We start from the raw sequence: 13,244 nt of genomic DNA, 5'->3' as shown, positions 1-13,244 counted from the left end.
AGATTATATTGAGAAGCTCGGGGAGCTCCGGCGAACAATCTCCGGCGAACTCGAAAATCTCCGGCAAATTCTGTGATCTCGGTGAACTCGGCGATCTCTCGGCGAATTTGGCAATCTTCGACAAACTCGACGAAAATCCGAGCACGACTGAGCGATAGTCATGGAGATTAGTAAGTTCTCTCAATTTAGTTCTTTTGAATCTATACCTGAACAGAGAAGCGGAGGAGGAACTAAACAGAGCGAGAGCAGAAATCAAAGACATGAAGAGGGTCCAAAAGGAACTCGAAGAACAGTTTTATATGGGCAATCGTTGGTTAGAATTGGTCGAGAAAGAGAGAGACGAAGCTATCAAAAAAACTGAAAGCTTTTGATAGATCTATACCTGGACAAGGGTGAGTCATCATCACATTCGCCTTCATCCTTGTCGCAGTGGTCTGTTTCCAACGAGCCTCCCCCATATTTCATCTGTCCCATTTCAAAGGTCAGGACTCGAACCTCCACTTATTAGGCAGATGTTTTTTGTTGGATCTTGACTTGGCTTCTGCTCAATAGCTCAACTATAGTGTACTAAGCTGACATGTCCAAAAGTAACTTTTTCATTTTGATATTTGTTTTGCTCTTATATAATTCATTTCCAATTTCTCGTGATTGTAAGAGATTATTGCAGCTGATGGTTACACTTATGAAGCAGATGACAGATCTGAGGCTTGAGAATCACAAGCTAACACCAAATCTTGTTCTTCGTTCAGCTATTAAACGAGTGGTTGCAACAGCACCCGTATTTCTTTGATTTTCCTTAGAGATAGATATTAGTTGTTATGCATTGACTTGTGTTTTAGCTACCACCCGTTGACTTTACTGTGTCCACCGTAGGAAAACTGAAACTGTGAACAAGAAGAATGTTGAGGGTCACCACTAACCATCCTTGGTCTCTTTCTGTCAGAGGCTTCTTTGTTTTTCTGTTTTTTCCTTTTCACTTTACAGGGGAAACGAAGACAGAACAGAAAGACAAAGGTGAAGAACAACAATGGCGGAACTCATGGCCATGGGAAATGATGTTGTTCATATTGCTGTGAAGAATGATGTCAAAGAGAGCAGGTCGACTCTGGTTTGGGCTTTGAGGAACCTTGGTGCCAACAAAGTCTGCATCCTCCATGTTTATGAGCCAAAATTTGCTTCTCCTACTGGTAATTTTTATTACCGATTGATTTATATGGTCCCCATGTAGCAATTTTCGATGCTTCAGATGTAATGTATTTCTTGGTGATGTTTTCAGCACGTAAGTTTGAAGAACTGGATGCTATCATGTACGAGACATTACATGATTATTTTGACATCTGTCAACAAGAAGGGGTATTGTTCTGTTCTGTTGCCTTCTTCATATATATTAGTGAAGTCTTTTTCTTCTTGCTTTGAAATTGTTGTGTTCCTCCTGATTCTTGTTGTCTGATCGCAGGTGAACGAGGACGATATTTACATATCGTGTATAGAGATGAACGATGTGAAGCAAGGGATATTAGAACTCATCCATTATAGCAAAATTAAGAAGCTTGTTATGGGAGCTGCATCAGATCATCATTATTCAGAGTACGCATTGGAAATCTGTTATATTCTTAAATCTCTAAGTTCACTCTTGTTGACTTGACAGAAAAACTCAAACATATTATGATTTTGGGTTTTATATTGAGATTACTATATGGTGTGAATTTTTATTTTTGAGTGGTTAAAGATTGGAATGCAGACTTTATATGTTTGAGTTTTGTGAGTGAAGTTTCTTCTCACTTTATGGACTGGTCATTAAATAAAAATTGGTCTTTTTTGGATGGAAGTGTTTCTGGTGGGTACAGCCAGCGAGTAAGAAGAGGACTAGAGGTTATAAATTGTTTTCATAAACTTTATGAATGTTTTATAGAACCTTATAAATTATGTATATATCCTTAAACACATTTATAAAATATTTTACAAACCCTTATAAATGGTTATAAACTTTTTAAATGATTTAGAGTTTTTCAAACTGATTTATTTTAACTTTATAAACCCTTATAAACTGTCTAAGTGAAGATATTTATAAACCTTTATATATATATATATATATATATATATATATATATATATGTTATTCAAATACTACTTTACAAAAGCTTATAAATTGTTTGGATGTATTATCAACTTTGGTTTTATACGGTTTGCTTGGAATTTGGACAATATTTGTTGCTTCAAAATCTGGTCATTATAGTCATAAAGCCTTTGATGATTTTCTAATTTTGAATTTGATGATAAATTATTTATAAACCCTTACAAAATTATTTATAAGCACTTATATAGTTAATAAATTCTTATGAATACATTTTACAAACCGTTACAAAATAATGATTTATGAACTCTTGTATCTTATTTACGAATTTTCATAAAACTGTATAAAATATTTATGGACACTTGTAGTCTATTTATATATTTTTTATAAACCATTATAAATGACTTATAAACTTATAAATAGTTTATATAATTTTATAAATGATATATAGACTCTTATAAAGATAAATAAATCTCTTATAGTGATTATTTATAAACTCTTATAAATGATGTATTTGTTATGCCAATTATGAACTTTTATGAAAAAATTATAAAGCGATTTACAAGATTTATTTGTTATATTTTCTATAAAGTATCATTTATTTTTAAACAATTTATATAGACTTATAAATAATTATAAACTCTTATTTGATGGGTAAATGTTTATAAAAGATTATAAATGATACACAATAACTTTTAAATTTTTACAAAGGAAGTTAATATACACTTATAACATTTTATAAATTGATTTATAAGAGTTTGTAAACTGATTTATTATCTTATGAACTGATCTAGGGGTTATAAGGAAATATTCGGGGGTTTAAGTTGAATTATTATTATTTATAAAGTAATTTTAGTTTTAAAAGTGATATAAACTGATTTATAGACCCCTCATAAGTTGGTGTAGAAAATTTATAAATTGTTTTTATAAACTTTATGAATGTTTTATAAACCCTTATAAATTATTTATATAAACATAAAACCCCTTATAAAATAGTTTACAAACTCTTATAAATTCTTTTATTAGACTTTCTAAATGGTTATTAACATTTTAAATGATTTAGAGTTCTCCTAACTGATTTATTTTACCTTATAATCTGTAATAAATAATTTAATAAATCCTTATAATTTTTTTTGTAGACACTTATAAACTATTATTAATGAATTTATGTACTCTTATAAATAATTATATAAGGATTTCTAAACTGGTATAAATATATTTATAAGCCCTTATAAAATATACTTATAAATTTTTTGAAACTTTTTATAAACCTTTGTAAATAGATTTTATATTTCATATATATTTGATCCACTCTTATAAATATTTCCTAAACCCATTGACACAAAAGAAAAAGCTTTATAAAAGATTGGAATGCAGACATTATATGTTTGAGTTTTGTGAGTGAAGTCTCTTCTCACTTTATAGACTGGTCATTAAATAAAAATTGGTTTTTGTGGATGGAAGTGTTTCTGGTGGGTACAGCCAACAGTAAGCAAAGGACTAGAGGATATAAATTATTTTCATAAACTTTATGAATGTTTTATAAAGCCTTATAAATTATGTATCTATCCTTGTACAATATTTTATAAGCTTTTATAAAAAAAATTATTAGACTTTCAAAATGGTTATAATTTTTTTAAATAATTTAGAGTTCTTCAAACTGATTTATTTTACCTCTTTAAACCCTTATAAATCGTCTAAGTGGAGATATTTATAAACCTTTATATTATAAACCTTATAAATTATTTTACAAACCATATAAATTATCTTATAATCCTTTCTAATGGTTATAAACTCTTATAAATGATTTAAAGACCTTCTAACTGATTTTCTTATAAACATTTATAAACGGTTATAGACTTTATAAACTTCTTTATAAGGTTTTATAAATAATTTATAAACTCTTACAAATAATTTATAAACATTTATAAATGATTTATGAACTTTATAAATGATTACAAACTTTATAAACTGTTTTGTTATTGAAGCTATATAACTCAGATTGAACATGTAAAGTGTACAAAAGTCTCAAATAGTGTAGAAGAAAAAAAAGTAGAAAATTGTATCCTCTTGAACACAAACAGCCTCTCTTTTCCTAAGTAACGATCTCTCATTTCAAAAGGGAAAATACAACAATACACAAACTTGAGCTGTCGTGAAAACCTACAAATATATTAAAGAAGTTGAAGATAAAGACTTGATGCAATGTTAATAAATAGTTCAAGATTTAAGAGATTACCTCTCCTCAGATTGTAGTATTCTTTTTCTTAGACTTTGAACTCGTGGACGTGGAACCATTTCGTGGATGACCAATTGTTTCCTTTCACCACTGGACATCCATCTGAAAATCAAAAACAAAGGATATTGAAGTTTAGAGACACTGATATTATTGTTACTCTAAGTGAAAGAAAAAACGAGTTTTTTTTTGTGGTGGTTGAATCTCTTCAGCGTTCAAACTGGAAGGGTCTAGAGAAGCATCATGCCTCATGTTCCAGAAAAGTAAAGCATCTCTCTTCTTTGGTAGAACATAGAGTCCTTCTTTCCCACATTTCGATAGCTCTTTCCACCATTGGACTGCACTAATGTTTCCTTTCGCAGCAGGGAACACTGTCTCGCCACCGTCATCAACATCCGAGCTAAAGTATTTGTCCAAAAGAAGATTTAAGAAAAAAGCATAAAGAAATTTGTCAGAGTAAAAAAAGTTTTATGTTTTGGTTACTTACAGGTACATAAGTACAGTAGCTATACGTTGTCCACCGTTCTTGGTGTTCAACTCATCTAAGAAATAATCATAGTGAGGCTCATACTTCTGCCCAACTTGGTAGTGAAGAACTTGAAACTTTACGACTTCGAAACTCTCTTTGTTCTGTTCTGGTGATAACAGCTGAGCATGACTTTCAATAAATAGAAATCTGGTTCAGGAATTTGATCGAACACCAAGCGTGCGTCTTTAGTATACCCAAAGGCTCCATATAAACTTACGAGCTTTGTTGCACGAGAGATGTCAGACATGAGTCCATTCCTAGTTAAGATCGTGTGAGCTTTCCGCAGTGAATCGATGCTCTTGCACTTGCTTAAGAGGCGGAGGCTCGGGATCGATGCGGCGTAATGCAGAGAGGTCATGGACTCATCATGGACGCGTCTCTGTTAAAACGTCGTAGCGGTACGAGAAGTCGATTGAGTTTGAGCTGGTCGGCGAGCACGGCGAGATTCGCGAGTCCTCCCGAGTAAACGAGTAAATGGAGGAAGAGGAGGCATCATCGACGGCGCCGGAGGAAGTCGAGAAGCGGAGGGATTGAATCAAAGGATGATTTGGAAGAAAGTTAGGTTTTAGGTTAGGGTTACTTTAGTCATTTACCCATTCATAAATATGGTATTTATGGAAATGTCCATTGACTAGTGGTAAAGTTGAATAATGGTACTAAAGAAAGTGTAAAAATAAAATTTACATATTATTTTCTAACCGGATTAGACTCTTGCATTTTCAACCCAAACAAGAAACTAACATCACTAAAAAAAAGTATCACAAAACAAATTGAAAATCCTTTAAGAAAATCCCTATATACTAAAGCACAAGTCACATGGCCAACAAAATTTTGACATGTGTAATTATGCTTTAAAATAATTAAAAGTCAAATTAAAAGCATCATTAATACTGTTTTTTTCTCAGACGAAATTGTATTATCGGTTTCTAAATTGTTTCTCTCCAAGCCACGATCTCCACTTCTCTCTCATATAAACTGTTTTTTTTTTAATTATGGTAAAAATTAAATCAGTTCTTCAAGCGATGTTTTTTTTTTTTTTTGAAACTGGAATCTCATAGTTTTTATTCACGTTTTGATTCATTAACCTAAATATACTTAAGTAAAGAGAAAATAATTTTATTATATGTAAAGAGGATATGATACGTGTAGTAAAAGGAAAACAATTAAATTGTATCAACTTCTTCAAGCGATGTTCATTAAAAGCTTTCTTCTACAAATCCCAGTTGTTCAGCGACGCAAAACAACTAATCCTTTAAATCTCTCCTAAACTTTCAGTATTGATCTTAAACAGGTTTCTTTGTAACTTTTTCTGGATCAGTTTTTTTTTTTATTGTTCATTGCCTGGATTAATACTTCAAAAACCCACTATCAACAATTTTTTAGATTGACATAGCGGAATACAGTCATTTTTAAATTGATACAGTCATTTGCTTGCGTCATGGATTGTGGAGGTCGAGTTTAAAATTGTGTAGAGAAGAAATTGACACTGGTGTGATTTTGGAGAATGTACGTGTATTAATGGTAATGTGTACGGAGTTCATATGAAATTTATGCTGCAAAATCAAAGTAAAATTGTAGGATAAATATTTCTATTGTATAATTTTGAAATTATTTTAATTTGCTGCAGACATATATGGGATTCTGAAGAAGCATCAAAGCTGATACTGATTTTGAAGAAGAGTTAATGGATGGTATAGGAAGGTAAATCGAAAACGTTTTAACCATTTATGTGAAATTGTGTTTTTGGTTTAAGGTGTTTATTATCTCAAATAAATTTTTCAACTTTATTGCATCCTCTTCAATGTCAGGAAAAATAGGCATTAAATTCAGATAATCAATTTATTAAACTCAAAGGTATTTGTTACGTTCTCTTTCTCGCATATATATACATATAATTTCTTAACTATGCTTTCGCATCAACATATCATTTAGATTAGAGTTTCTAATCGAGTTTGCATGGTTTAGTCATGTCTGATGTGTTGCTTATCAGTTATGTCATTTAGTTTAAAAGATATAGCATCATACTTTAAGTACTCAAGATCATCTATTCTCAAGCTAATGAGTAAATTAAATTTAGAATTTAATATTATTTTTTCAATTGTTTACTGGTTTTTATATGCAGATAGAGATACTAAGGGCATTTCCATCCCCACTCCATATTTTACTCCATTTATAGAATATATGGAGTAGAAAATGGAGTAGTGAACAAAAAATAAAAGCATTACTCCATTTATAGAGTAATGCTTTTATTTTTTGTTCATTACTCCATTTCTCACTCTATTTACTCTATAAATGGAGTAAAATATGGAGTGGGGATAGAGATGCTCTAATAAATTATTTTTTTGTAACTGAGTAAATAAAGTATTGGTAAGCTAGAAAACGGCCGATCTATAATTTGTACTTTTCTAATGCTCTTGGGAATGAGTTTTTTTAACTCTCGATTTCGTTGCTTTTTAAATTGAATTGCAATCTATTTAGCCTTCCCTTATTCATATATTGCCGAATAGTCTGATTTTCTTAGTGTGATATTGGGAAGATAGACGATACTGTGATTTGGCTCTTAAAGTAGTTAAGTTTAATAGCTAAAGCTCATTCCAGATTCTAGACATTAAACTATCATAACAGAGGTATGGTTGTATTTAATGTTCCTTATTACTGCTTATAGTTTGCAATTAAAATGTGCTAAGACTGCAATCTGATTTCATAGATCTTGGTTGAGAATTATATAGACGATATCAGTTTTGCTGAAAATGGACTTCCACCTGCAGGTTTCAAGGCCTTCAATGGCATAACATAAGTTAGCAAGAATGAGAGACTCTTTGATTGATAACAATGTAAGCGCACCAACAGGATCATGATCTACTGCAGCAACTAATAAAAAAACAGTTCTGTTCAAGAACTTCAAACTAATATTTGTGCTCCAAGAGCTAATTTTAAGTGAATTTTTACAAACAAATTAAACTGTTTTCATATGTTTAGTAGTCAGAGATAAGTGGGTTAACATTTTTTATGTATACTAATCTTTTTCTGATTAAACATGTAATTTTCAGTGTATATATAACTGAAATTTGGTTTTATATAACAATTTTTTTTACTGTGCGTATGCACGGGATCAATACTAGTCACTAAAAAATCATAAAGATTATAAATGAAAAAAAAAATTTGTTAGAGATCAAAATTAGTTGAAAATCTGTATTTAAACTTTCCAGTATCATCTTTTCATTTCAATAGAAAACAAAAACTTTTAAATTAATAAATGTTATATAATTATAAATAATTTTGAAAAAGTTTAGAATTATTTTTTCAAATATACAAAAGTTCCCACAAAAATTCTGTATATCTATGTAAATTTCATTAAATCTTCTAAACCCACTAATTCAATAACTTTTTGTATTATTTGAACCAAAATAGATTTTACACTCTAAATTATATCCGAACCAAAGAAATTATCAATTGAACCTGGTTGTATATTAAACAAATAAAATTTAGGTGATTGAATTCAACACCCTAAAACCAACTACCAATTCAAAGTTCACTGAGAACAGATTTGTATAGTTTGAAATTCAATTACTAACCTTTGTCGCCTTTGCTCAATTCATTGAGAATTTTAACTTAATTCTTTCATGAGTGAAAGATTAATATCTAAACGAGTTTGATAATATACGTTCAAAACAGAAAATCTTACATGGGAACTCGGACGCCATCGACAAAATATTTACAAATGCTTGATTTTTATTATTATCCAATCAATATTTATTAAAAAAATATTTATAAGATACTAATGCTTTCCAAATGTTTTTTCACAATACTATAATACGGAGTTTTTGGTAGAAAATTTATGTTTAGAATATATAGGAAATAAAAACTGTCTTATATAATTAATTTATCTTATTTAATAATATCAAAAATTATGTTTATATCCAAAACTGAAATTTATATTAAAAAAATTTACAATTTAAATATTTTATTTCTAAAAATAATATTTCACACTTAAAATATATTTGAAAATGATGCGTTATTACCAATAACAAAAATATAAAATTATATATATATATATACCCATATTATTTAAAATAAACATATTATATGATACAAATCATTTACTGTTCTGCCAGTTGCTTTATTAAATTATATTAATACGAGCATACAATTTGTTTCTAGTTTATAATCGAACCACGACCCAGCCGTGGATTCAGGGTCACAATCGGTTGGGCTTTTTCAGCCCAAAGAAAAATATAAGTCATTATTATCTTTACTTCAATGCCGTGCCCCGAATATAGGCTGAAGACTTGAAGACGCAAGCGATTGACACCTAACCAATAAGATGCGCCCACGTGTTCCCTCCCCTCGCTAGTCTCTAGCAAATGGATAAAGGACAGAGTCGGCTGCTTTTTTCTTTCGTGAACTCGAATCTAAACTTTTCTTCGATTATCAATCAATCACCCATGGAAGGAGAGGAGATGCTTGATTGGGAGCTCGTTCACGGCTCCGACACCGATTCGATCACATCGGAGATGGAATCAAGTGTAATCGATGACGGTATGATCGTCTCTGATCATTTCTCTGCCGATCAAAGCATAGGATCTGGTGATTCTTCTCGGGTCGATTACGGGTCGGAGTATCCGAATCCGGCGGGTTTGGGTTTCGATCGGTTGGATGTTTATAGATCGGGTGATGATGCTGGTGTCGGAAACGAATTAGGGTTTATCGATGGTGAGGGCATGTCCGAAACAGACAATCTCCAAGTCGAGATCCAAGCTGGTGTTGAAGAACATGTCGAGGGTTTGTCGGAAACGAACAAACTCCAAGTCGAGAGCCAAGATTGTGTTGAAGAACAACATATCGAGGATGCAAGCAAGTGTTTGTCGGAGACAGACGATCTTCAAGTTGAGAGCCAAGCTGGTGTTGAAGAACATGTCGAGGATTTGTCCGAAACTGACCATCTCCAAGCTGGTGTTGAAGAACATATTGAGGATGCGAGCAAATGTTTGTCTGAGACAGAGGGCAACGAAGTGGATTCTGGGAATGTGAGTGGTGAAGAGGAGATTGTTTCTGATAGGGAAGCAGTTGAGGGAAGTGGAGGAGGGGATGTCGTGGCTGTGAGGTCTGGTGATGAGAGTAAAAGTAGAGAGACTGTGTGGTGGAAGATGCCGTTTGTTCTTGTCAAGTACTATGCACTTAGGATTGGTCCTGTTTGGTCTCTCTCCATGGCTGCAGCTGTGATGGGTTTTGTTCTCTTGGGACGCAGACTCTATCATATGAAAAAGAAAGCTGAAAGGTTCCATCTCAAAGTTGCAATCGACGAGAAGGTACTACACTATATTAACATTGAAGTTGATTGGTTCTGAACTTTGTTTGTGGTTTCATTTTACTTGAAATTGGTTTATTGTTATCCTAGATTGATTTCTTTTACGAGTATTCAAATTATGTTCCCGTCGTAGACTAAGTCAGTTATAGATTTCTATACTTACTATCTTCCTTAGCTCAAATAGCCCTTAGTCATCACCTTCACAGCTAATGATATGATTGTTCACATTGCTAACTTTCTTCTATAATTATCACGTCTTGGGTTGTATTTATGATTTTTTGCAGAAGGTTTCGAGGGTGATGAGTCAGGCAGCTCGACTCAATGAAGCATTCACAGAGGTAAGAAGGGTCCCAGTGATCCGCCCTGCTCTGCCATCCCCTGGTGCATGGCCGGTTTTGAGCCTTAGGTGAGAGAAGCCGGTTATACTATGTCTCATAACGTTATGTACCAGAGTAGAGAGCACGTACTTGTGTGTGTACAGTGGCTCATCATGTTATGTACTAAAAGAATATGGTGTTTGTGATGTTCCTATCAACCTATGCATAGTAGTAGTTCACCATATAATGCCGATCCCTTTCAGTTGAGTTTCAAAGATTGACCAAAATATTTCATTTGAAATTTCAAAGATTTTGATAAAATTGCATATTACACTAGTATTTGTAATCCCATAAACAAAATAAATATCCCAAAATGAAGACTCAACTTATGTATACACTTAAGCCACCTCTGTTACTTTCTTAATCTTATATATTCTTAAATCACTTGTGAATCATTTCAAGTCTTTGTAGCGTTCGGATCAGATGAAACGAGAGCAGTAACATAAAGGTCAGTGTCAACCGAGGCTTCGCTCTTGCTTCTACCACTTACTGGTCTTCTCCTCCTCTGCCCATCCCCATCCACGTTTCTTGCCCCTTGGGAATCACTAGGAGCAGCTTCATACAAGGTTACGGACTTGCCCCTGCTATGGAGATTAGCCATGACTTCCCCCTGAGAATCACCATCTTCCTTGAGGGTCTCGAGGACTTCTACCGCGTGACTCATGAGGGGCCTTCCTTTTGGGTTTTGGCTTAAGCATTGGTATGCCAAATCGGCTACTTTCATCAACGCCTTGGTGGTGTATTGCCCATCCATTCGAGGGTCTATGATCCTCAAAAGCTTCTTGTTGTGATTCAATAGCGGTCGTGCCCACTCTACCAAGTTATGCTCCCGGCAAGGTCTGCTTTTGTCCATCGCCCTCTTCCCAAGGAGCATCTCAAGGAGGAGTACCCCGTATCCATAAACATCACTTCTCGATGTCAAGTGTCCTAAAATTCAATAACAAAAAAAAAAAATTGACCCATTTATTTACAAAGCAGTTGCATAACATGATCATGTCAACAACATGCATATGACTTTAAAAAGGGTCATTTTCAAACGCTGGTAGCCATAAAGAGCTATGACTTCAGTAGGGAACTTATTTTACCAATGTGAAGACAGACCTGTCATTACATACTCAGGAGCAGCATATCCGTAAGTGCCCATAACACGTGTGGACACATGTGTTTGATCTCCTCTAGGACCATCTTTTGCTAGTCCAAAGTCTGCGAGCTTAGCATTGTAACACTGCACAAGCATTATTACACCATTTCAGGGGCAGCATAGACAAGATTTAAAAAAAAAAAAAAAAAAATAGTAGAAAACCAAGCAAGTCATTGTAGATTTTTGAGCTTCACTGACAACTCTATAGAACAAGAAGTAGAATGTCTATGTTCTTGTAATAAAGCTGACCTCATCAAGCAATATGTTGGCTGTCTTGAGATCCCGATATATGACGGAGCGTTCAGCACCATGAAGAAAAGCGAGACCCTTGGCTGCGTCTAGCGCGATTTTCACTCTTTTCGACCATGTCAAAGTGCATCCAACTCCTGCAAGCGGATAAAACATATGCTTTTTCATCAAAATCCACTTCAAGAAACCAAGATTTCAAGACGGTGAGAACACTTACTTCGGAAAAGATGTTTCTCGAGGCTTCCCAAAGACATGTACTCATAGACTAATAATCTGTGTTCATCTTCACAGCAGTAGCCAATGAGCTTGACCAAGTTGGGATGACTAAGCTGTCCTAAATAGTTAACTTCAGCCTTGCAAGAAAAAAAAAAAAGAATCAAAATGGAGAAAATCAAACCAAAAGGCGATCATATTATATAAATATAAATACCAGCCACTCTCGATCACCCTGAAAGCCTTCAGGATTAAGTTCTTTGATGGCAACTTTGGTGGAGATATAACCAGGCCTTACATTGTCATCAATAACACCTTTGTAGACAACACCAAAACCACCCTCGCCGAGAATGTAATCAGGCCTGAACTGCTTCGTAGCCAGTTTCATCTCTTGGTAGGTGAATATATCCACATTCTCGTAACCAGGAGTTGTCTGGAGATCTTTGATGTTTTTAGGAGGCAAAGACAACCCACTCGGACTCGGACTCGGACTCGGACTCGGACTCGGTTTACCACCAACTGATGACTCTTTACAATCTGAATTCATTACATTCACTCCTGTCGTATTTTTCCCTGAGAGTAATGAAAAGTCAAAAACTAATAATTATTAATAGATTACGAAAATTCACGAGAAACCCAGAGAGAAAAATCATCAATTTACCCAACATGAAATGAAATGAAATTCACAAGAAAAATCAAGAATTTAAGCATTAAAATAGAATCAACAAAAAGAGGCAAAGCAAGAGAGAGACCCGATGACTTGTTCTTGTGATAGTTTTGCTGCTGAGAAAATTGGAACTGCTCTTCAGCGCTAAAGCAAATCCCCATGAAATTTTGGAATTGGAAACTCTTCCCTTCGTTGTGTTTTTATTCGATTTTACATCACATTGTCCATTCACAAGACAGATCCACAAGAAGAGGGGAGGGGGGAATAAATCACACACACACCCGATCTCCGAGAAACTTGTTGATGGAGAAATAGAGAATAGATTGGTTTCTCGGAGGAAGGGAAGGGAGAGAGAGAGAGAGAGAGAGAGAGAAGAAGAAGAAAAAAAAAAGGGAGAAAGAAGATAATTGTAGAGAGAGAATGAGAATGAATGATCCGTTGGAATCGATG

General features: G+C 33.6%; 4 protein-coding genes across 4 annotated transcripts; 2 read left to right on the top strand and 2 right to left on the bottom strand.

The window, feature by feature from the left end:
- On the top strand, nucleotides 1-1,756 carry LOC108839928 (putative U-box domain-containing protein 55). The gene is made up of 3 exons (XM_018612714.2): nucleotides 1-1,187; nucleotides 1,277-1,353; nucleotides 1,457-1,756. The coding sequence occupies exons 1-3, from the start codon at nucleotides 1,028-1,030 to the stop codon at nucleotides 1,643-1,645; spliced, it is 426 nt and encodes a 141-aa protein (XP_018468216.2). The 5' UTR covers nucleotides 1-1,027; the 3' UTR covers nucleotides 1,646-1,756.
- A 2,585-nt stretch (nucleotides 1,757-4,341) lies between these two features.
- On the bottom strand, nucleotides 4,342-5,197 carry LOC130508516 (prolyl 4-hydroxylase 5-like). The gene is made up of 4 exons (XM_057004071.1): nucleotides 5,057-5,197; nucleotides 4,798-4,958; nucleotides 4,532-4,710; nucleotides 4,342-4,415 (listed from the first exon to the last, which is right to left on the bottom strand). Exons 1-4 carry the CDS (start codon nucleotides 5,195-5,197, stop codon nucleotides 4,342-4,344), a joined length of 555 nt encoding a protein of 184 aa, XP_056860051.1.
- A 3,993-nt stretch (nucleotides 5,198-9,190) lies between these two features.
- On the top strand, nucleotides 9,191-10,739 carry LOC108842325 (uncharacterized). The gene is made up of 2 exons (XM_018615196.2): nucleotides 9,191-10,148; nucleotides 10,432-10,739. The coding sequence occupies exons 1-2, from the start codon at nucleotides 9,204-9,206 to the stop codon at nucleotides 10,555-10,557; spliced, it is 1,071 nt and encodes a 356-aa protein (XP_018470698.2). The 5' UTR covers nucleotides 9,191-9,203; the 3' UTR covers nucleotides 10,558-10,739.
- LOC108842324 (probable serine/threonine-protein kinase PBL17) lies at nucleotides 10,740-13,244 on the bottom strand. Its single transcript, XM_018615195.2, has 6 exons — nucleotides 12,880-13,244; nucleotides 12,345-12,700; nucleotides 12,132-12,267; nucleotides 11,915-12,051; nucleotides 11,626-11,749; nucleotides 10,740-11,451 (listed from the first exon to the last, which is right to left on the bottom strand). The coding sequence occupies exons 1-6, from the start codon at nucleotides 12,953-12,955 to the stop codon at nucleotides 10,922-10,924; spliced, it is 1,359 nt and encodes a 452-aa protein (XP_018470697.2). The 5' UTR covers nucleotides 12,956-13,244; the 3' UTR covers nucleotides 10,740-10,921.

Source organism: Raphanus sativus, chromosome 2 (assembly GCF_000801105.2).
Source record: "Raphanus sativus cultivar WK10039 chromosome 2, ASM80110v3, whole genome shotgun sequence".
In the NCBI taxonomy this organism is placed as follows: Eukaryota; Viridiplantae; Streptophyta; class Magnoliopsida; order Brassicales; family Brassicaceae; genus Raphanus; species Raphanus sativus.
The sequence above is the reverse complement of the archived record's forward strand: the minus strand, read 5'-3'. Positions and strand labels throughout refer to the sequence as shown.